Genomic DNA, 24786 nt, shown 5'->3' with positions numbered 1-24786 from the left:
GAAGAAATGGTTGTCAGGTTTGGACGCAAGCAAAGTCTTCTTATACGCTTGAACCTCATTATAGACACAGGATATAGCAAAATAGCGAAGTAAATGCAATTCCCCTTGAAACCTCCACAGCAATTCATGTACCTTAAACCTCATTTTAACGAAGTGAAATTGTTCTGCCAATGGATATAAGAAAGTAGGTTCATCTCCGAAACCAAAAATACTGAATGTTGCATACCAAGCATATCGCTTTCCGCCGGGTTCTGCATTTGTTCGGCGTGGCAGTTCAAAATTCCTGCGTCGAATATGCCGTCAAGCTGCACTGGTCTTCCTCATCGCCGTGTGCATCTCTCTTTATTGCATCTCTCTCTCACTGTGGCATGTAGGTGACAAACAAGGCGCACCCTCCGAGATCGCAATCTCTGAGGCCACGCCTAGCTGTGCTGTGCCATATATAGATGATGCTTGCGTGTGGCGCACTAAAAACTAGTGCCTCTACATAGAGAGAGAAGTTGATTTTTTCAGGCAACAACAACTTCTCTCTTTCAGTGTAGTGTGCCACGCTGTGCTGGTGCGGCTAGGTGTGACCTCTGAGATTGCTTGAAACCGGCACGAGCTGGCCAAGCCAGGCCAGTGCACTTACACAGAGGAGCTTCGGGACCACAAGAAAGCGGAGGATCAGATAGTTTCGCTTTCGAGGGCTGAACGCCCTTGCGTAACGTCCGCGTTTCTGGAACTGTGCCAAGCTTCATCGGCCGTATACTTCGACGGGTTTCATGACAATATGAGTGAGCCAACTGGAAAGAGGAAGTGAAAGGTTGTCACATTGGAAGATAAGGACGGTATCGTAATGGCTGTCTTGTCAGGTGCTAAAAAGTCGCACGTTGCACATGTTGAACAGTCTTTTGCTGTTGTTCTATTGAATTTCCATTGCATACGCGGCTGCTTATAGCGATTCAGCAGGCCGCGGAGCCAGTCTTCTTTGCATGTTTAAAGTTGTGCATACCATTGGGCATATACTGCAGCAAATGGCAATATTCGGTATACTGAAGTAACGAATGTAACGAAGTAATTTCGGCTTCCCCTTCAACTTCATTATAACGAGGTTCGAGTATATATCATCATCAGCAGCAGCCTATTTTATGTTCACTGCAGGACGAAGGCCTCTCCCTGCGATCTCCATTACCCCTGTCTTGCGCCAACCGATTCCAACTAGTGCCCGCAAATTTCCTAATTTCATTGCTCCACTTAATCTTCTGCCGTCCTTGACTGCGTTTCCCTTCTCTTGGTACCCATTCTGTAACCCTAATGGTCCACCAGTTTTCTATCCTAAGCATTACATGACATGCCCAGCTCCATTTCTTTCTCTTATTGTCAATTAGAATATTGGCTGTACCTGTTTGCTCTCTGATCCAAACCACTCTCCTTCTGTCTCTTAACGTTATGCCTAGCATTCTTCGTTCCAACACTCTTTGCGCAGTCCTTAACTTTGTCTCAAACTTCTTTGTCAATCTGCAAGTCTCTGCCCCATATGTCAGCACCAGTAAAATGCACTGATTGTGAACCTTCCTTTTCAATGATAATGGTAAGCTGCCAGTCAGGAGCTGACAATGTCTGCCATATGTGATCCAAGCTATTTTTAATGTTCTATGAATTTCCTTCTCATGATCAGGGCTCCCGGTGATTAGTTGACCTAGGTAAACATATTCCTTCACAGACTCTAGAGGCTGACTGGCGATCCTGAACTCTTGTTGCCTTGCCCGTTTATTCATCATTATCTTTGTCTCCTGCATATTAATCTTCAACCCCACTATTACACGCTTTCTGTTAAGGTCCTCAATCATTTGTTGTAACTCGCCTGCATTGTTGCTGAAAGAACAATGTCATCAGCAAACCGAAGGTTGCTGAGATATTTGCTGTCGATCCTTACTCCCAAGCCTTCCCAATTTAACAGCTTGAATACTTCTTCCAAACACGCAGTGAATAGCATTGGAGAGATAGTGTCTCCCTGTCTGACCCCTTTCTTTATAGGTATCTTCCTACTTTTCTTGTGTAGAATTAAGGTAGCTGTGGAATCTCTCTAGATATTTTCCAAGGTATTTACGTAAGCGGTCTGTACTCCTTGATTATGCTGAAGTAACGGATATAACAAAGTAATTTCGGCTTCCCCTTCAACTTCATTATAACGAGGTTCGAGTGTATAACAATATAATTGATATAATGAAGTAAATGAAATGCCCCTTGAAATCCCCACAGAGATCCATATATTTAAAGGCTTGTTCTAACAAAGTGAAATTGCCCTGCCAATGGATATAACAAACTAGATTCATCTCCGAAACCAAAAAAACCCAACTGTTGTGCGCCAAGTACATCGCCTACTGCGGGGTTTGGCACTCGTCCCCACATTGAATACGCCATCAAGCAATACTGGTCTTTCTCACCCCTGTGCATAACTGTGTGCAAGCAGCAGCTCATTATCACACTTATCCACTGACCTCTCTCACTCTTAAGGCAGTGCACCGTGCAAGCACATGCAACTGGGCGTGGCCTCCGAGATCTCCCCAGCACAATACCAGAGGCCATGCCCAGCTGTGCAAGCCACTACATGAGACAGTGTGAAAGGTTAGTGCATGCACTTCAAGGTACATTGAATTCGCCTGCACCACCTGAACCAGTTCATGAGGTGCTGCACTTTGCCATTCACTTCAGGGGTGCAGCATTAGTGCCTTCTGAACCACGCCATTCGTTTTAAAATTTGCAGGGCTGGTGCATGATTCTGCTGCACCCTTTCTACTGTCAGTGTTGACTTGGTGCAGACGTACAGGTGTGAAACAGCAGCGCAGCACCCGGGCACGAGCACGATTGAAACCCCACTCGCAGCTGCTGTGTCTATGCAAGAGCAGGATGTATTTACGCCTCAGAAGCCAATCATACCAACAGTTCAGGACCTCTTAAACTTAAGCACTCCGTGCACATTAGTCATACAAAACACATCGCCTGCACTGCCTCTGCACCTCAACATTCATTTCGAGTGTTGCGCTGTGCCTGCACCGCAGAAATCGAGCTGCACAGTTGCTAAACTCATGAACTGCTGTAAACTGGTTCACAGTGGGGCACAGTGGTGCGCCCCGCTGGCAGGCACAGCTGGATGGGGCCTCCAAGATTGCAGTGGCACATTCTTGGAGGCAACGAGCTGGCTGAGCGAAGCCGACATGGTGGAGTTTGCTTGCCTTCTTGATCACAAAGTATAGTGCTGTGTTGTGTACCACATGCTGTACAACCACAACGAGCGAAGCGGAAAGCGGAAGCAAAAGACCACGACAATGGAAATGAAGGCAGCTATCTAAAGTTTGTCTCATCGGCTGCTAAGAGTCGTGCGTTTCATCCACCAAGGATTTTTTTTTATTTTATTAAAATTTCATCACATGTGCATGTGTAGTGGTTCCATGGATTGTGAAGCCGTCTTCTTATTTCCATGTTTACAATTGTGCACCCCATTTGGCATATTTGGCATAGAGTGGACACGGCAACACAGTAACAGCCGTGGCTATGTCGCCTGACACTCCACTTTTTGTGCAGGTGCTTTTTGAGATCCTTTCTCTTGCTGCGGCCTGTGGGAGCAATGCTTACCATCGTCACGGGTTGCGTACAACGTGCCTACGGTAGTGGCTTCTGCAGACATTTGCGATGATTCAACACAGATCAAAACTGTGTATCTGCTGCACGTGGATACATCGTACGGCGCAGCTGATTCGAGCACGTTGACGTCAACTGTAGACCACGTGAGAGTCTGGCTGGCAGCTATAAAGGATGGATTTGGCTCGTCGCTCTTCAATGAACACAGCAACACCGCCGCGGCTATGTCGCCTGACACTCCGCTTTTGGTGCAGGTGCTCTTTGGGATCCTTTCTCTTGCTGCGGCCTGTGGAAGCAATGCTTACCATCGTCACGGGCTTGCGTATAACGTGCCTACGGTAGTGGCTTCTGCAGACGTTTACGATGATTCAACATGGATCAAGACTGCGTATCCGCTGCACGTGGATACATCGTACGGCACAGCTAATTCGAGCATGTTGATGACGTCAACTGGAGACCACGTGAGAGTCTGGCTGGCAGCTATAAAGGACGGATTTGTCTCGTCGCTTTTCAATGGACACAGCAACAGTGCCGCGGCTATGTCGTCTGACACTCCGCTTTTTGTGCAGGTTGGTGACAGAAAATACAGCTTTCATTGTAATTATCCTTGCATAGTGGTGTTGCTGTGTCCACACACGCTTGTAGATTGCGCGAGTGAATGTTTCTCAGTAGCATGCCTACTTCTAAAGCTATCAGGAGATGTTCAAGAGAATCCTGGGCCTCTTGAGGATATGGTGAAAGAGATCATAAGCATGCAGAAAGAAATCCTTGCTAAAATTTCTGAAATTCAGGTAAAACAGTTAACCTCAGGGACAGCCATATCGGTCGTCCAGAAAAGACTAAAAACAATCGAATCTAAACTACAGTGCGTAGATGACTCCATCACCCAATTTGTTACTGTTGAAGGTTGTGTGAGAAATCTTGATGATCAATTCCTTCAAATGTCAGAACGAATCAACTATCTCGAAAATCGTTCAAAGAGCAATAACATTATCGTCAGAGGAATAGAAGAGGCCACACTTGAAACTGAGGAAATACTCCGAGAAAAAGTTAATGACGATGTGTTTGGAAACATTTTAAAACAAAAACTTAAATCTATCGAAAGAATTCATCAGTTGGGCAAGAAGGTCCCAGGAACAAGTCAACCAGTGATACTCCGAGTAGGGGACTTCAGGGAAAAATCTAAAATATTTAAAAACTGCTCGAAATTAAAGGGGACCCCATTCAGTGTGCAAGATTTTTCTAAAAGAGTTGCTACTCCTCAGAAAAACTTGTGGAAGTCGACAGCTGAGGAGAAGAAAACTGGAGCCAAGGTGACACGGGCTTTTGACAAGATAAAAGTTAACAATGTGCTTTACGCCTGGGATGATGTTAACAGTCGCCAATACGCGTACCCGGCTCCTGCGTCCGCGTTTCGTTCGGCTTCGGGTGCCAACTGACTCGACCAAAATAAATCTGCATGCTTTAAGATCATTAACATGAATGCAAGGAGCGTACTTAACAAACAAGATAGCCTAGAAAGCATTGTAATAGAGCATGATCCAGATGCAATGGTAATAACAGAAACATGGCTGCATCCGGATGTGACTGATGTCGAAGTAACACCCCTCGTATATTCCATAATAAGAAAGGATCGGCACACTAGAGGGGATGGGGTAGCTATACTTGTGAAAAGCGACATTCCTTTTGCAGTACTTAATGATCCAAGCAATCTCGAAACAGTCTCGATTAAAACTACCTTGAATGATCGTAATTTGATAATCGGTGGTGTGTACCGGCCTCCCAACTCCTCTGTAGAAGTACTAGAAAACTTGGAAACCTTTATGAACTTGCACGTGCATCCAGATGATAACATATGCCTTGCGGCCGAATTTAATTTGGCTGGAATCGATTTGGCGTCGAATTCTTCAGGAGGAACCAAAGTACGTAGTTGTAATCAGTTATTAAATATTGCATTTAATTATAACCTAACCCAAATTATGTCCGGCTTCACAAGAGTGGGCACGGAAACTTCAACGCTTTTAGATCTTGTTTTCGTTTCAAATCACCTATGTTAGTTTATTATGAGCTGTGACATCGATGATGGTATTTCGGACCATAAAATGGTAGTGACGTCTTTAAATTTGTCTGTGCACAAACTCCTCCATGCATCAAAGATACCGGTCTTGAATTTTACATTAGCCGATGATGTATCTATTTTAGATTACCTCGAAGTTTCGTCAGATAAGTACCTAGGCCTCGTTCACTCTGGTGCAAGCGTGGACGACCTATGGAACTTCTTTTCAAACATGGTCGAGCACTGTGTGGAAAGCTTTGTTTCAAAACGTTTAAAAACAACTAAACGAAAAAATCTGTGGATGACCAGAGAGATAATTAGTGCAAAAAGAAAGCTAAAATGAAAGCGAAAGGCGTCTTCAAGGAATTGCCGGCCAATCGACAAAAGCTGCATTTCTAGTATGAGTCGAGAGTTAAAAGGGCTAATCAAAGAATCTAAAAATAGGTTCTATAATGTCACATTACAATCTTTTCTGAAAAACGCCCCCGGAAAATTTTTGGCGATATATTAACCCCCCAGCTGCGTCTTGTTCTCATGAAACTGGAGATAGCGCTCTAAAGAAGGCACAAGATTTCAACTCTTTCTTCTCGTCAGTATTCACACACGATAACGGCTTCTTGCCCGATTTTACAGATGAATCTGGAAGGCCGCCTTTCAAGACATAAAAATTGACAAACAGGGTGTATTTAACCTCTTACTCATCATCATCATCATCATCATCATCAGCCTGATTACGCCCACTGCAGGGCAAAGGCCTCTCCCATACTTCTCCAACTACCCCGGTCATGTACTAATTGTGGCCATGTTGACCCTCCAAACTTCCTAATCTCATCTGCCCACCTAACTTTCTGTCGCCCCCTGCTACGCTTCCCTTCCCTCGGAATCCAGTCCGTAACCCTTAATGACCATCGGTTATCTTCCCTCCTCATTACATGTCCTGCCCATGCCCATTTCTTTTTCTTGATTTCAACTAAGATGTCATTAACGCGCGTTTGTTCCCTCACCCAATCTGCTCTTTTCTTATCCCTTAACGTTACACCTATCATTTTTCTTTCCATAGCTCGTTGCGTCGTCCTCAATTTAAGTAGAACCCTTTTCGTAAGCCTCCAGGTTTCTGCCCCGTACGTGAGTACTGGTAAGACACAGCTGTTATACACTTTTCTCTTGAGGGATAATGGCAACCTGCTGTTCATGATCTGCGAATGCCTGCCAAACGCACCCCAGCCCATTCTTATTCTTCTGATTATTTCACTCTCATGATCTGGATCAGCAGTCACTACCTGTCCTAAGTAGATGTATTCTCTTACCACTTCCAGTGCCTCGCTACCTATCGTAAACTGCTGTTCCCTTCCGAGACTGTTAAACATTACTTTAGTTTTCTGCAGATTCATTTTTAGTCCCACCCTTCTGCTCTGCCTCTCCAGATCAGTGAGCATGCATTGCAATTGGTCCCCTGAGTTACTAAGCAAGGCAATATCATCAGCGAAGCGCAAGTTACTAAGGTATTCTCCATTTACTCTTATCCCCAATTTTTCCCAATCCAGGTCTCTGAATACCTCCTGTAAACACGCTGTGAATAGCATTGGAGAGATCGTATCTCCCTGCCTGACGCCTTTCTTACTCTTACTCAACATGAATACTAAAAAAAGTATAGCGTCTGACGGAATTCCTAATGAATTTTTACAAAGGTACGCAGAGTGGGTTTCTACATTTCTAACTAATTTTTCGGGCATCTATTGACCAATGTTCCTTTGCCAGCGCATGGAAGCGTGCTAAAGTTATCCCAATTCATAAAAGTGGCAGCAAATCAGGCATCAAAAATTAAGCACTTGTTCGAAACTACTTGAACATATAATATCTAAACAATTATTGGTCTACCTTGGCAACTACCATATTCTAAACAAATGCCAACACGGGTTCCGTCAGGGCCTCTCTACAGTGACTCAACTAATAGAGACTGTTCATGATTTCGCATATACAATAAATAACCGAGGCCAAACAGACATAATATTCTTAGATCTGGCCAAGGCTTTCGATAAGGTGTCGCACCCAAAGTTGCTATTAAAAATTAAAACTATATTCAGAAACCCTCGCTTATCCAAATGGCTTTCGTCTTACCTAAGCCATAGAGGCCAATTTGTCGCATGTGAGGGATACCGGTCTTCCTTTTCGCCTGTAGAGTCTGGAGTACCCCAGGGAAGTGTATTGGGCCCCCTGTTATTTTTATTATTTATCAATGACATGCTGCAAGACATTACAGTTCCCATAAGACTCTTCGCAGATGATTGCATACTAAATAACCGTTCGAATCGCCTGCCGATCAGACCGGTTCAAATTCAAATTTGCAAAAGATAAAAAATTGGTGTGACACCTGGCAAATGGTTTTGAACTCTGAAAAAACGGTTTACATGTCTATCACTAGAAAACGGAAGTATTATTGATTACGCTTATTCCATTGAAGGTGTCGCATCAAAAAGAGTATTAACGTTTAAATACTTGGGTTTAAAGCTTACCTCGGATTTGTGTTGGAATGAACACATTGATTACGTATCTACTAAGGCCCAGAAAGCCTTGTGATCGCTTAGAAGAAATGGGCATAATTCTACCCCTGAAGTAAAATGCCTGGCATATAAAACTTTGATTCGACCAGTTATGGAGTACGCAAAAATTGTATGGGACCCATACACTTCATCTAATCAGTCTAAGCTGGATAAAATTCAGCGGTTTGCTGCACGGTTTATTTTTAACAAATATTGTTGTTCTCACTCTCCTACCCAGTTATGTGAACTTGCTGAGCTTCCTTCTCTAGAGTCTAGAACTGAGTATGATCGTTTGAAGTTTCTTTTTCTTATTATTCATGGCCATGTTAAAATTGATAAAGGTGACTATTTTCAGTTCTCTCCTAGTAACTATTTTCGTCATCGCCACAGCATGTATATCTCTCCTCCTACTACTCGCAATGATTGCTTTAAATATAGCTTCTTTCCGAGAGCAATAAAACAATGGAATCTATTATCAGACTCAATAGTAAGGCGTCATCTATACGCGACTTTCTTGAAAATGTCAAAAGCACATGTGTACGCATACCATAACTCGGCCAAATATTAATACTATAATCACCTTGGCATTGTATTACATGCTGTATTTGCCATGATATTACTATCAGTGCATTCTCCAAAATGTACTTTTATTTTCTTTATCCTGTAAATATATTGTTGCTTGTATTGTCACCTACCACTCCTGTAATAGCCCAAAGTTGGGCTGACAGTATCAATAAATGAAAAAAAATGAACATTGCAGTAAATGGCAATAACAGATGTAACAAAGTAATTTCGAGTCCCCCTTCAACTTTGTTATAATGAGGTTCAAGTTTACTTGATTATTGTGTTTAATCAGTCTTTAGGTGTAAGCCAGCTAGTCTAATCATGTGCCTTGAACTGGCTCTGGAGCCTTCACATGCTTTGTACAGTACTGGTACAGTACTATACAGTAATGCAAAGTATTGTACAGCAATAAATAAGGGCATTGGCACAGGCTGTGTTCAAAAACTAAGCGATTAAACTGTTAGTCAAACTTCTACTATTGGTCAGTCTGAAATTGACTGCATGCTATTTTGTGAGTGCAAATGCCACACAACAGGAAGGATTGCTCGTACATTATAATTTGTACAGTGGAACTCCTTTGATACTTTCCTTGCTGTCACATTTTCCTGGCTGCCACTTCACATTTTCGCAGTTCCAACCTAAATCCTCTCAACTCCCATGTATTATGTTCCCATTTGATATGTCGCTAATCTGTAATGTCGCCACATATTATATTGTGTTTGAATGTGGCGGTCACGTAAATTTAGCTGTGATGTCTTTTTGTGCATTTTGCGTTCGGCACTCCACCCAGCATCGCTCTGACCACTCATGAGCGTGAAAAGTGCCTGCAAGGCATTAGCATCATAAAAAAACATCGCTACAAAATAGCAGCTCTTGCTCATTTCAACATGCGACTGGTACATTGCAGCAAGCTATCAATACGTTGCGAGAAGCAACCGAAGTTGCACAAGCCAGGCACCACACAAGCATTGGTAGGAAATGTGCACAGAGCAGTTCGCGGAGCACCCGAAAAAGTGTGCATTGGTTAAAACCTGCTGTAAGCCTTGCACACTGAACCAAATCCGCCAAATGCAGGGCTACATTTATTATGGGACCTGCAAGGGTCTTATTTGCATTGAAAAATCGCCAGTTCACATTAGTTTTACCACAAAAGAACCATGTTATGCAGTGAAGCATATGAAGAGTACAAAGGGGCCATTGTCACTGAACATCGTACATGCCCCTAATTATACAGACACCATTCCCTGGCACAGTGCAAGCACTGAGATGTCTAATAACTGTACTGGTCACCATTCAGAGCTGTATCTGATGTTGCCGTGGAAACTTTCACCCTCCTTTACTGTTTATTTTTACACTGTTCGTTGAGAAACATATCAATGGAGTTCCACTCTACATACATTGTAGAAATGCTGATGGATAAAAGCAACCTATTGTGGGGAGAAATATAGTTGCACTTTATATTAGTCGAACACAATCATCAAAACAACATGCACTCCTGGGCATGTGCCGATGTTTGATATTGTGTAGACTTGTAGACATGGATCGGAAGATTAGACAACCCAACCAGGGAACACCTCTGTCTAGCACCTACCCCTACGGCAGACTCTGTGGTGCCCACACTAGGACATCCAGTGACAACCATGCACCCTTCTGGCCGAGTCGGACTACAGAGTCACAATGGCATGGAAGCAAATGCAGCTGCCGACCACCACAGACATAACCCGATGCCAGAATTTTAGGTTTCCTGAAATCCCAGCAGTGTGCGCATTTCTCTACTCCAGCTGCAGTGGCTAAGCGCAGCCGTGCTTGTCTTGTGTTGGAGGCAATCTGCAATGGGTCGAAGGCTAATTGACCTGAGATAGCGGATGCCTTTGTGTGTGCTGTGTTCTTGTGTGTCTAGTTCGCATTGAAGTGGCGGGTAGCTTGAAGCGGAATTTGCTTGCCACTGCTGGCCGCTCTTCTTTATGCCAGCATTTTGACAGCAAGTGTCTGTGGTCATCAAGTTAGATGTTTTTGTGTAAGCCTGCACGCATTACAATGTGCTTGTTAATTCAGTCAGTAATTGAATGTTTACAGTAGTTTATACAGCTGATAAAATGAGTAACCTTACTTCATGTAGATGTCTAATAATTTGCTATTGCAATCAGTGCTTCGCCTTTCGGGCAGAACTGTTACTTTTTTTTACATTTAAACTCAATCTTCCGTGTCTGCTCCATTGCATATTTCTTGCTCTTTAATGTGCACCACAGGTAAAACAGTCGAGCCAGGTAATAGACAAAGATAAGCGTAGATACATAGTAGCTTATGGCTGCAATGTTATCTTTCAGCCGTTTAGGCATTCTGTGCTTTGCTGAAAGTGATCTTCATAATTATCAGGCACATTCATTTGTGTTTCCTGCAGGGCCGGTCTCCAGCCTGGTGATATCATCGTGAAGATTGGAGGTGCAGAAGTCAAATCTTCCCAGGACGTTTACAAGGCACTTGAAGTGTGGAAGCCACTTGATATTGAAGTCATACACAGAGGCACCCGAAAGAAGCTCAAAGTTCAACCTTGAGTAGCATATTATCAGAAATAAAATGTCCATTTTATGTTCTTGCAAGTCTCACTGGAGCCATAGGTGTAGCAAGTGTTTTCATCAAATATGCAAGAAAATGACCACTTTGCTATGGCACTTGTTGATTCAGCTAGTTCTGTAATCCATTACAGTGAGGGTGCCTTCATGCAAAAGTTCAGGATTGTGGAGCTACTGTGGTAATGCTGCATACTAAGTATATCTGGAGGTATTGATGCTTGGCCGAGTGCTATACATGAACATTTTCTGGCTAAGCAGAATAAGGCGGTGTAATTTGGAACTTTCACTTTCAGTTATAGTTTCACCTTAGTGCAATAACTCGTGCACTGTGATTTATTTATTTATGTTATATATTAATAGCTCAAGTGCTTGAGGCATGGTGATTTACATGAGGGATGGGTCATTAGTCAGTGACAATGATTCGATGGCAAACTTGAAACCATGCAAATCGGAGTGGACCGTAGTGTCTTTAGGAAGAGGACTCTGGTCTCTCATGGTCTGTACAAAAGAAGGACTGCAAATGAGCATAAGTTTGCATAGCCGCAGGTGTAGATGGCTTTCACGTGGTTTGTGCTCCAAGATGGACGGTGAGCTGCAAAAATTAATGATACACTAAAACAGAAATAAGATTTGTGGTAAATACACCGCACAAGTGTAAGATGATGTGCTTATCATTTAAGTTTGGTAATCAGAGTAGATATAGCTAGCTGCGCGATTTGTAACGGCCCCATGTGTATTAGAGAGGTTAAATTGGTGTCGGTCCCAAATGGATAGGATAGGGTAGGAATAAACTTTATTTGTCCAACGGTTATTGCTGTTGGTGCTCGGGGCTAGGCTGCCAGGGGTCCATCGCCCGAGGAAAATCTTCAGAGATCCTCGGCAATGGCCCTGGCCTGCTGGACGGCCCACTCCTGGTCTTCGGGTGCCTTGCTGAGGAGGGCGGCTTGCCATCTCTCAGCGAGGCGCCCCGCTTCAGAGGGTCCTGCTGTTGTCTTCCCCCTTCCTCCTGGTCCTTCTTCCTCATGGCGTTGGTATTCCCAAAGCACATGGGCCGTATCGGCCCGTTCGTGCTCGCACCACGGACAGCCTTATTTCAAATATAACAAAAAAGGAGAAAGCAAGGAAAGTAGTGCTGACACCTTGTGCTGTTGTTAGCAGTGGGGTGGGGTTGACGGGGAGAGGAAAGGAACAGGGAGGGAGGGTAGACTAGGACAAATGGGAATGGTCAGCGCATAATGAACAATGTGGTAAAAATAGTAGATAAATAAAAAGACTATTTCAATAGGAGAAACCGTAGTTTATTGATCCCAAATGGGGCATACTTACTTAAACTTCGGTCAAGCACATGTTTCGTAGGCTAGTAATTTCACAGGTGGGAGAGTACCGCCGAAAGTAACCAAGGGTGTGGTTAGCTTCATTTGTGACATTTGTTATACTATGAGGCTCAAAGGGTTATGCTAAAGTGCTTGCATGTGTCAACAGTAGATTTTTCTGTTTCAGGTAACATACTTCAGAAGACTGAAATGGTTTCTGCAAGTAAAGAAATGAAGAATATTTTATCAACAATAATATCTTAGTAACATTAGACACTGGTTAGTAGTAATTATCTGTTTATTTCAAATATAACAAAAAAGCAGAAAGCAAGGAAAGTAGTGCTGACACCTTGTGCTGCTGTTAGCAGCAGGGTGGGATTGACGGGGAGAGGAAAGGAACATAGAGGGAGGGTAGACTAGGACAAATGGGAATGATCAGCACATAATTAACAATGTGGTAAAAATAGATAAATAAAAAGACTATTTCAACAGGAGAAACCGTAGTTTATTGATTGGTGATTGGTTACACCAGATGGTAATTTTGTAAATTTCCTTTTGAAATAATTGGAAGTTAGAAAATAATTGGAATAGCAGGGTGTTCAATGGGGCTGGTTGGTTCATCTTTAGAATAAGAACAGGAACAGCGCAACACAGGACGAGTGAGTAAAGAGCACAGGACAGAGCGCTGACTAGCAACCAAATGCTTTATTGCAGAAGCAGCATATGAAGACATCACTGAATGTGACATAAAGAAGATAATAAGAAGGATAACCGTCAGCCAAGAAGATAATCCAGTTCTTATGTTGAGAGCGTGAGGGACGCAGAACTGACGCAGGCGTCGCCACCTTTGAATATGCAAAATGCTTCAAAGATTTCCCGCGCATGCTTTTCACTATATCTGCCACTTATTTCGCACTTCTTAAAGATCGGGGTGCAACCACACATGTTACAGTGGGCATCCAGATTATTGTACGGGTTTCCTTTTAGTGAAGCGGCATGCTTGCGCCGGTGATCATTAATGCACCTCCCCGTTTGCCCGATATAGCAACGTTTACAATCTAGTGGGATTTTATAGACGACCTGTGTTGTACAGTCAATAAAGCCGCGAACATGATTCTTATAGCAGCTTTAGCGTGTGACAGTATCCTCCCTGTTGACTGTTTTGCACAACCCGCTCAGTTTATTAGGGGCATTCCACACCACCCTCACTCCTGCCTTGGCCGCAACATTTTATTGCCATCTGCTCCGTGCTATTGATAGATTTAGAGGGTGCCCCTTTGTGCTAGCGTCGTGACGTGCATCACCTTGATATGAACAGAAGTTTAGGTGAATTTTATTCATGCCCTGGCAGATTTATTCCATGACACTTCATCTGGCCTCCTTTTGCTTATTTTTACATTTCTGTGGCAGCTTTTCAATCCCAATGATTCTTGGATCTTTATGTTTGTGTTGTCTGCATGGAGTTTAAGGGGAATTCGCTTTTAATAAAATATGTTGCATTGTTTTTCTTACAGTAAGAGGGCAGCCTGAAAGCTATAAGCCTGTGGCTTAGGGCTATATGTATTTCACTCTTCCTTTTTTGTCTGTTGCTTATGGTGCCATGTACAATGTCTGTCTCGGGAATAGTTTAATAGATTGCCTTACAGAATGCACGCAAATGGCAAAGGTCAGGTGTTCGCTATTGAACAGCAACATGGCAAAAGAGATGAAAAATGAGTCCCCAACAGCTGCAACTTAACTTGTACGTCAACAGTGTACTGGATTGGGCCAGTTGGCACATGCTTTTTGAAAGAAACAGCTCTCAAGAATAGGACGAGGGAGACTACGTAGTTATATCTAGATTACTAACTGTGAATGTTTCATGCTCCCATGCACTTGATGATGTAGCTGTAGCTTTTCACTACACGAACAAACAGTATGGTTGCTAGTTAGCATTCTTGTATGACATTTTCCTATTGTCCTGTTCTTAAGTGCTGTTCCTTTGCAAATGAACTTGCCCTAAAGTGGTACCCACAACACACCAACCAATGTGCATAAAACCAAACAAAATTTTTTTACAGAAGGGCTATATGGCACATGAAGCTTTGTCAGGGACAGTTCACAGGGAAAAGGAAAAAAAAAAGGCAGTTCGTGTGAAGCATTGATAGTGATAGCAAGGTTGAACGTTGTGCTTGAACTCCTCGCACTGTGTTCGATAACATGTCTGTGTGATGCAGCTCACAAGGCAACTGCTGTTGGGCAGCTACCAGGTTTCCAATAATGTCGTGATAAGGACCATTGCCAGTGAGGCATTGCACTTCGATGGTGCACGAGATGAGACCGATGGGAAGCCGCAGGCATTAGTCAACACCCAGTGAAATATTACATACGACATTCACTGTTCATTCAGCTCAGACCAGTGTATACACACGGCAGCTCAGCAGGAACACTAGTGTGCTTATAGTGTGTGTGTCGCACGGCGCTCATCCCAGCAGCGGAAGGCAGAATGCTGTCCTGGCTCCGCCACCGAGCCAATTAAGTGGGGCATTGACTGTGCGTCCGTTTCGTTGTTTTTGAAACCAAATGCACACTGCGTCTCTGGAGACCCTCAGCGCACAAGCCGCACATGTGTCATTGATAGCGGGACAGCAAGATGGCAACGGGGATGCACCTCGAGCATCCACATATTTACTATTTTTTTTTAATGTATGATGCATAGGTCTCCGTGATAATGTAGTATGGGCAACAACATATGATTGTTCTTAGCTGTAAACGATCGATCAGCACATCGATCAACATCCATGAAACTTGTAGCCCAGAGCTACAAGTTCATTGTTCAAATAAATAATGACTTGAGGGAAGTCTGGTGCTAATGTCTACAGGAGCTGCAATGTTGCTGTTCAGCCAGCATGGGAATTATGGGAAGTACATGGATTTGCCTAAACTTCGTCCTTCTGGCTTCAAACGGCTTCTTGACTTTGTGAACTTGTCATTTTCAACAACATAATGTGCAATAAATAATTAAACATTAAAATTCTCCAACAGCAGGATTCAAACACAGGACATCTAGCGCAGAAGCCCGATATCGAAACCATTACACCACAGATGCATTTATCAACAAGCGACATAAGATGCACATATGAATTTATCGCGGGCAAGCCAGTGCCTTGAGACGCTTGGCATGTTTTCATTTGGCCACCTCGACAAGCTGAACCATTGCAATTAGTAGCGATTGTGCATGTTTGCAGCATCTTATGCACTTCGAAAGGTGTAGATTGTTCTGAAATTTACAACAATGAAGGCACATAAAGCAGAAATAATGAAGCCACATGAACATCTGTATCCATAAGCGTGAAGATTAGACAAATCCATGTACTTTCCATCATTCCCATGGTAACTGAACGATTGAAGTGCCAGAGTTCCCTCTAGTAACTATTGCAGAAAATTCTATGGTACAAGGAACCGAAAGCGAGCACTAAGAAGCATAAAGGGTCCACAATGGAGTTTGTGTCCCCCAAAACACAACGTACTGCCACCGTCGAAACAAATGCATGAGACGTGTACTGCAGCGGTACTCATCGATGATGATGCTTTATTGGAATCCCCTTTAAAGCAGGGTGGTGCCAAATAGTCACCTAGCCTGCTTGAGTTGATCAGTTATGTTATACATGCTTTTGATTCTTGCATTAGGTGTATACATCCCCTTGATCTTGTTTCTCTTCCTCAGAACTTTTCTGTCTACCTTGTGCCGCTGCCTGTGCGTGTAATGGATCCGGTCGTATCAATATCCTCCCTGCTTTTTTTAGTGCAGCTCTTAGGTGCCCGTTCCTGCGGCCAGTGTCGGCATCTGCGTCCCTACTAACCGAGCGAACGAGCACAGTGAAGGATGAAAGACTGCGAAAGGGAAGAGAGCGCGAGGAGGAAATCGGAGGAGAAGGGTATGGCAAAAGCGTTAGAAGAAAGGCGCAGTGCCCCTCAAGACGGGCTCTGTGGCGACGGTGGCTACGAGATGGCGTCAGAGTAGTGCGTGTCGTGCAGGAAGTGAACCAGAAAATTGTCAAGCAAATATTTGGCAGTAGTGGGGCGTCAAACCAAGAAACATCGGTCAAGAAAAAGGTTAAAGGAGCAGAGAGGGGTCTGTGGAAATAGGGATTCAGACGAAATCAGCTCTGGGAACATGCAGAACTTTCAAGCAGGGAATTGCCGAATAAATTATCTACGATAATTCTAGGGGAAGCTCTTTGGTGTTTGAAGCTAGGACGGGAGTATTGCGGACTAAGATGTACCGAGTCATGTACCAAGGGATAGACAGGCTATGCGGTGCTTATGGAGAGAAGGAGGAAATGGCTGAATGCCTGATACTTTTCTGTATATACAGTTCGAAGCAACAGGGCTGATTTTTTTAAAGCATTGGGGTTTAGGGATCATGGAAGCAAAATAGACTTTAAGCGGGTAGAAATAACCAAACGGAGGTTATCTGACCGGTGGCTAAAGTCAAGGCAAAAGTGAAATTTCACTGTCCACTAAGTACAAATATCACTAATCACGGCTAGGCGGCATGAGCCGCCACCTGATCCAAAAGGTTCAGCCTGATCCATGCATCCATCCATCGTCTGTTCACCAATGGTGCCACTGATACCATATATGGAAACAAAGTGCTGCATGTGCGGAGGTCTGTCTGAGTGGCTGCTGTGAATCGCACCCACGTGTCACCTACGCGCTGCTTCTCGCGATCTCCTGAGTCGCTTTGCAACGTACTGCACGAGAAAGGTTGTCCGTGTCAGCCAATATATCGCCAAATGAAAACACTTATAGCTGCACTCAAATTTTGCATTGGGGAGTGTCGTAATCGTCGGTGAATTTTTTTACAGTCCAAACACACAGGAAGATATAACAGATATAAACACTCGAGGCACTTTGCGTGTATTCATGGGCTTCTTTCACACTCGGAAAAACGCTTTTATGCAGCACGTATTTAGCAACAGAAAGCTGTATCGGGAGTTTTTAACGTTGCTCTACAATTTTCTCATTTACACTTTTCATCTAATTATAATATTGGAAAAGTTGGTTAATCAATACTAATTATGTAATTAGGCGTAATGCAGAAAATAACCCGTGTATCTCCAAGCGATGGTAAACAACATTGCCTTGGTTATGTTATAGTGAACTAGAAGGCTTATTGTAGTTATGTTCAGCTATGTGGCATTTGCATATTTTTTAATCTTGGTGGGTGATAGTAGGGACACTCTGTACATCCCATTTGGAAAGGTCTGTATACAGTGTGTTTCTGTTTCGTGAATATTCGCCACAACGTGCTGTATTAGCATTTAATTGACTCGGACACTACACGGCGTAAATAAAATGTTAGAATAGAGTAACTCGCAAGATACTCTAGATTAACATAACGAATATAGTAATAGTAACGAATATGTAGTATAGTAATTTGAGCGGTTAGTAGCAATGTGCGTACTTGGCATGCATCCATGCTAACCACGAACATTGCTGTAGTTGGCAAGCCGTGATTTCTTGGCTTATGTACACAACTTGAAAAAACAATGCACTTTGCAATAGCCAGATGATTTTGCACATTTGTACCAAAGTTGAGCACTAGTGAACACACTGTCTCTAAAGTGGACTTTCATGAGTTGCGAAACACATGAAGTCTGGATTGTGTAGTCTGGATAGCGCTACTTTATAAGCTTAGATATCTAGGAGGATACACCCAAGCTTGCTTCCCAAATGCTCGTCAGACGGTTAGACTGGTACACAGGCACATATGGGACAATTTACTAGTGATTCTATAGAGGAGGAGCCCCATGTTTGAGGAGCCGCACGCGCCACGCCAGCTGCTGTGGCTGACGGATGGATGGATAAAGCTGGAACCTTTATAAATTGGGAGGCGGAACATGTCACGTAGCCGTGACTATATTGTAAGAAGCCAACAAACAAAGATACGAAGGACAACACGGGAAATTACTTGTACTTACTAATTGAATTAAAGAAATTATTTTCCCTGTGTTGTCTTTGGTATCTTTGTTTGTTGGCTTCTTATGATATGATTAATAAAAACCGGGACCCTCGGTTAACCCCCTTTCATCTAGCCGTGACTAGTAATATATTTTGTACTTAGTGGAGGGTGAAATTTCACTCTTGCCTTGACTTAAGCCACCGATCAGATAACCTCCACTTGGTTATTTCTACCTGCTTAAAGTAGCTATTTTGCCTCCACTGTCCCTAAACCCCAATGCATTGAAAAAACCAGCCCGCTTGCTTTGAATTGTAAGGCCAAGCCCTGTACAGAAAAGTATCAGGCGTTCAGCCGTTTCCTCTTATCCACGCGCGCCGCATAACGTGTAAACGTATAACGTGTAGAGTTACTGTACATGCATATGCTCCCCTTGGAGAAGCACATACCGTACAGTAACTCCTATAACGTGTAGTGATTCATACCATCTGTCGAGAGAGACGCAAACTATGACCAAAAAATATTGTCGGCGCAGCAGCCTCGCTCAGACGCCTTATCTGAAGCTACGTCACGCAAAACAGGCCCACATAGAAGTTCTGTGCAGCGTGCTACGAAGCTATGAGCGGTGCACCTGTGTTGAAAACAAGGCGCGGAAGACTGAGTGGGTGATGACGGCGATAACAATTCGATTAGATCCGGGAACCCTGCCGCTCCATGGATAGCTTCGGGGTTAGAAAAGTCCTGGCATGCTGCGACATGTTTTCGAGCGCACTTTTTTCTGAATGTGAACCATGCATGTAGTCTCTGCACTTGTGCTGCGATTGCGGTTGTGTCCAGCAAGCCTTCATTGCCGTGGAATGTGGATTACGTTCATGCCAGAATATGCCTAATAAGTGCTGCGTGCCCAATTGCCGGAGCAATTACAAATACAAATCAATTACAAATCATGTGTTCATGTTTCCGCGAGATGAATGACAGAATGCAGGATGCCAATGCTAAGGCACAGAAGAGAAAAGCTGAAACTCTGCAGAATAAGGCAGCTGTTTCTGTGTAAATAGTTGCATGAATGCGTTGTATCTCCATTGCTAAACTCATTTGAGGTGTTGTAAATATGTGGACTGCGGTACTGTGTGTAATAATGCCTGAAAAGTGAAATTATTCGTTTAAAGGGCCCCTGAAATGGTTCGATCAAATTTTGTAGATGCTTAGGGTACAGCTAAAGTTAATCATTCGCACCACAATTTGTGTGAAACGTCTCATGTTGAGAGAGCTACGGACAATTACAAGTTACCCTCCTCCATAGTCATGCATTTTCTCCTCAACTCATTTGCCGAGTGATCGGGGCTAAGCTCCGCCTTCACTGGCTCTGCGTCATGATGCACGTCATGTCGTCGACTTCCGGTTCTCTAGGAGCGAGCGTGCGAAGCCTTTCCAAACTCTCCTCCAGCTGCTTGGCAGCCGACCCCAAGCAAGAGCTATTGAAGCAGCGTGCGTTGCAAGCATTTTGTCACAGCGCCGAACGTGTCTGGTATTCCGGTAACCACAGGTGAGCTGGCGACGGATGGCTGGAGGCATAAACTCAAGCTGATGAAGGAACTTTAGCATAGACGTACGTGAGCAGCCTGATCGGTCTGCAAGCTCCAGCCACCTGTTGGCGCAGAGCTTAATCAGCCAACGATTACACTCCTGCAAAAAATTTACAACAGCAGCAAAGAATACATTTTGTTACTGCTACTGTGTGTGGTTGAGCTCTGTGCCACCAGGTGGCTGCACCGTGCAGACCATTCTACAGCCCCTTAAACTTCGTAAAGTAGCGACACTCTCCTCCTCGCTTCTCTCTTTCACACTCCCTCATTGACACACTCCCTCCCGCCTACACCGCTCGAGCGTAGCAACGGCGCTAACATGCACTCCTTGCCACTCCGTAGATGCTTCTCCAGCCAAAATGGCGCTGAAGCACGGCGCGAGGGCCCACGTGGTGCTATTAGGCCAATAGCGACGCGGCGTCGGCCTCGGCCAGAGCGCGCGAGGAGGAGGCGGCATTCTTCAAAGCGTGGCGCTACTTTACGAAGTTTAAGGGGCTTTAGACCATTCACATTTGCGCTTCTGCTCGAGCATCCCGTGAAACAACACGGTCAAACGACCAGGCCCAGGCGCTGTCCCTTTGCGCTCGCGTTTACCCTAATACCGCGGACTTGCGAAACGCTATTGCGTTAGTAATCTTCCGGTGTAAAGTGACGGCCGCAAACGCGCAAATCCTGGCGCCGATCGAATAGCAGCAGTCCGATGCGCTGCAACCAGTCCGCTCGTCTGCTGCCTTGCAGAGTGACACGATCTCGCAGCTTGACATATTGCCAGTCGCTACGTTTGCTATCCACAACGCAACAAAGTCGAATCATGGTGCTCGCGAAAAGACTGAGACCGAGTCTGACCGCGGAGCTCTCGATCGTCAAAATGGAGCACGTTGTAAAACAAGCAGACGACGCTTGCTGTAATTTTTTTACGGACGGGCTTTTTAATAACGCAGCGCGTAAATAGTCTTGCATAAATAAAATAATCCTGGAACACCTGTGCTCTGTGGGCCATCTGTTCAACTATGCCTTAAAAAAAGAAGACAATGACGGCACTCCGGTTAACGTTGCACGTAAGTGCGCGATCCTTCATTCATTGCAAACATCACTTACAGCGCGTACATAGACAGGTACCATAAGAACGACGAAGACAACCGCTTGTCTTCGTCGTTGTTTCGGTCCGTCTGTCTATGTACGCGCAGTAAGTGATGTTTGCAATGGAATACCTATTAGCCCGTGCCCAAAGCCTTCATTCAGCCCGTATCCCCGAGCACGCCGCCGGCCTCCTATCCGTGACGTCACTCTCCGAGCGCTCAAGCCTTCTCTTGTCTAGGTTACAGCGAACTAGAAGACTTTCTAGTGGCGCCAGTGGCTTCCTAGTGGCGGGCTCTTCAGTGTGAAACGGTGCGGCGGCGCTAGCGTCGACCACCCTTGACAAATGCCGCTGGCGCCGCACTGCAGCCCGCAGGAGAAACTCGCTAGCCGTTACTTCGGAAGGAAACAAAAAATACGTCCATATACGCACACAGAACGAAGAAATGCTGGCGCATCCTGTGTATCAGTACGAAGCTAGGAACAAAAACGGGGCGCGTTGGTTTAGCGAGTTCACTGTACTTCAGCGATAGTTGTTCAGCTTTTGTAAGAAAAGCGCATCCGCACGGATGCGTTCGTTAATGGGAGGTGCCTGAAGTATATTCAAAACAGCTTGGCTGATTACTTCAGTGCTACACGCAAATGGAGCTGTTACAGTAACCGGCACTGCTATCCGCTTGTGAGCACGCTCGGAGGCGCGTCACGTATGAATGGCTGCGTGGTCATTGCCGTGCAGCCATAAGACATTCTATCATATTTCCTTACACCCATTTTTTTTCTCACGTTTTCTGTTCTTTGTGCAAAACGACTGAATACGTGCGCACTGTACCATATCTCTTTATTTCAGCATTTCCGTGCACGCAACTGGGCGGGCTCACGTGTAAAACACTATCCGATCAAAAAAATCTTAGCATCGCTTTAAATTTACATCTTAAAAGCTGCAGCTGACTTCCATGTATACTGAATAGGCAGTGATTACACGAACACTCTTTCTCTGCCAGCTTTTACCCGCTGCTACCTTGCAGTCACCGCTGCTCTGATATGACAACTTATCGCAGACGCGACAAGATAGACTAGTTTTGAATACATAATTACTTTTGCCAATACACTACTCGAATGTTTTGGGAGCTCACTCTACCTTGGGTTTACGGGTGGCATTGACCAAATACACTTTACTGCAGCTACACATCTTGTTTCCCATTTCTCCGAGCTTGCGGTCGTCAGACGTGGGAACAAAAGCACATGTTATTTATTCACATTGTTCAAAAAGAGGTTCTTATTTGCACATTATTTCAAAAATTAACACAGTGCGTTAGAATAGGCACAAGAATGGCAGCATATACATTTATGGCACTGCAGCCATTTATAATCGACTTCACGTCAGTTGCTGCCGTGCAGTTTGTTTCTCATCATAGGAGTTGTTCAGACCCTCGATGTAGAAATGCATTCGTGTGACGACATAAAAACCGACCAACTTCGCGGTTAATACCTTGCAATGTTCACCACAACAAACACCACCAATGCTGCTTCTGTTGATGACTGACAACACATCCGTAATGCTGTCTCGATGCGACTAACTCTTGCTAAAGCAGCCAGTGAAAATGTCAAGTTCACTGATAAACACGAAAAGCTTCAGCAGCGCCTCCACTATTTCTTTTCTGTGCCTGTTGCGTCGCGCCCATTTCTATTGGTGTCCCATCGTAGCTCTGTTGCTCCGATTGACCGCATGGTGGCACTACGCCATCGCCCTCTTTACGTGGTGGCGGCTGCGGCGCGCTGCAGCCGTTGCTAACCAGCGCATTGTTTTTATTTATTATTATAATATTCTTCTTATTATTGTTGTATCTTATTTTTTATAGTCTTCCGTGTTTAAGAGACCTCGATATTACCGCATGAGAGCATTGTGCGGAAAGAAGCGTTCAAAAGATCTGTCGCATTCTCTCGGAGCAACTGAAGTGCTCTGCTGATGGCGAGAGCCCGAGTTAAGCATAAATTGAATTCACAGGAATAAATGAGAAAGCAAAAGAACAATTTAATAATATTGTGGCAAGAGACTTGTGTGAAACAAACATGTATGTATCACTAAAACTCAACAAACATGGACGTGGGTCAGTCTATGTGTCGAAAGATACACTCTAAGAACAGTTTACACCCTGTGGCGTGCCCCTTCTGCCACACAACGATAATCGTCATCTGCCTTGATGCGTTTCCTTTCTTTAACGCTGCGAGCCCGTAACTTTCCAGTAACGAACGGCACGCGCGTTATCAGCATAGAACAGTTTACACCCTTCGGAGTGCCCCTTCTAATGCTATCTTCGGCTGGTCGTTTCTGAGCACTCTGGAGCGCTCTCGCGAGCGGCGTTGTCTTCGACTGGTTGAAAGAGGGTGCGCGCCCTGCGTTCGGCTGGTTCTTCTCGATTGCTCTCCCCTATCTTGGAGCGCTCTGAGGCGCTCCGAGCCCTGTCGTCGGAGCAGACATCGAGATTGAAACGTCATCGCAGCGCCGCGTCGCTGCTGTTGGCGACGGCCCACCGTAACCTTGGCGACCTAGGCCACTGCATGCTGGCGTCTCGACGAACGTTCGTCCCGCCGGCACGTCCGCCGGTTTTTCGGGCAGCGCCGGGAGCTTTGGATAGGCGAAACATCGGACGTTGGCAGTAGTCACGTGGTTTCGCATCAGCAATTTCCTCCTCCGAGAGCAAATCGCACATTCGGCTTGCGCGCTTGTCCCCTACCTTTGAGCTCGGGAAACGACCGATCTACCCGACTCTGCTTCGGGGCATACAGGCGACCAGTCGAAGATACCATAAGAGTACACTCTTAGAAAAATTTACACCCTTCGGGGTTTATCTTGTCCCACAACAATAATCGTCATCTGTCTTGCCCGCGTTTCCTTCCTTTAACGCTGCGAGCCCGGTACTTCCCAGTCACGAACCGCATGCGCGTTATCAGTGTGACGCAGCATTCTCGACAGGAAAGTAGCGAGCTCCGAGTTTTCAGGAAAGGAAACGCAAGCAAGGCAGATGACGATTATTGTTGTGGGACAAATTTACACCCCAAATGGTGCAACAGTTTTAAGAGTGTATAAAGACAGTTGCACCCTTTGGGGTGTATATTTGCCACACAACGATAATCGTCATCTGTCTTGTCCGCATTTCCTTTCTCTAACGCGGCGAGCCCGGTACTTTCCAGTAACGAACGACATGCGTGTTATCAGCATGACATAGCATTCCCGACAGGAAAGTAGCGGGCGCGGCGTTTTCAAGAAAGGAAACGCATCAAGGCAGATAACGATTATCGTTGTGTGGCAGAAGGGGCACTCCAAAGGGTGTAACTTTGCCTAAGAGTGATAAGAGAGTGGTTTGGAAAGCGAACGCTTAATTCGCTTCGCCGCTTGCGTCACTAAATAGGCCGCACCCGAGCAGGAAGTGGAAGAATGGGAGCCTGCCAACAGACAAGAGGGTGCCATGTCTGAAGTGCGCGTCGTCATATTGCGCGCTAGTCGAAGA

General features: G+C 44.8%; 1 protein-coding gene across 3 annotated transcripts in view; it reads left to right on the top strand.

Moving 5' to 3' along the window:
* HtrA2 (HTRA2-related serine protease) overlaps positions 1 to 11377 on the top strand; it is a 74438-nt gene extending 63061 nt beyond the window's left edge. For all 3 annotated transcript variants that reach the window (XM_050168284.3, XM_055064970.2, XM_055064972.2), the window contains one exon: positions 11186 to 11377. In XM_050168284.3, the coding sequence (XP_050024241.1) occupies positions 11186 to 11339 (154 nt within the window). In that variant the 3' untranslated portion in view covers positions 11340 to 11377. The remainder of the gene's footprint in view (positions 1 to 11185) is intronic.
* The last annotated feature ends 13409 nt before the right edge of the window (positions 11378 to 24786 follow it).

This window comes from Dermacentor andersoni, chromosome 1 (genome assembly GCF_023375885.2).
Source record: "Dermacentor andersoni chromosome 1, qqDerAnde1_hic_scaffold, whole genome shotgun sequence".
Taxonomy (NCBI): domain Eukaryota; kingdom Metazoa; phylum Arthropoda; class Arachnida; order Ixodida; family Ixodidae; genus Dermacentor; species Dermacentor andersoni.
Note: the sequence above shows the minus strand (reverse complement) of the source record. Positions and strands in the feature narration are given on the sequence as shown.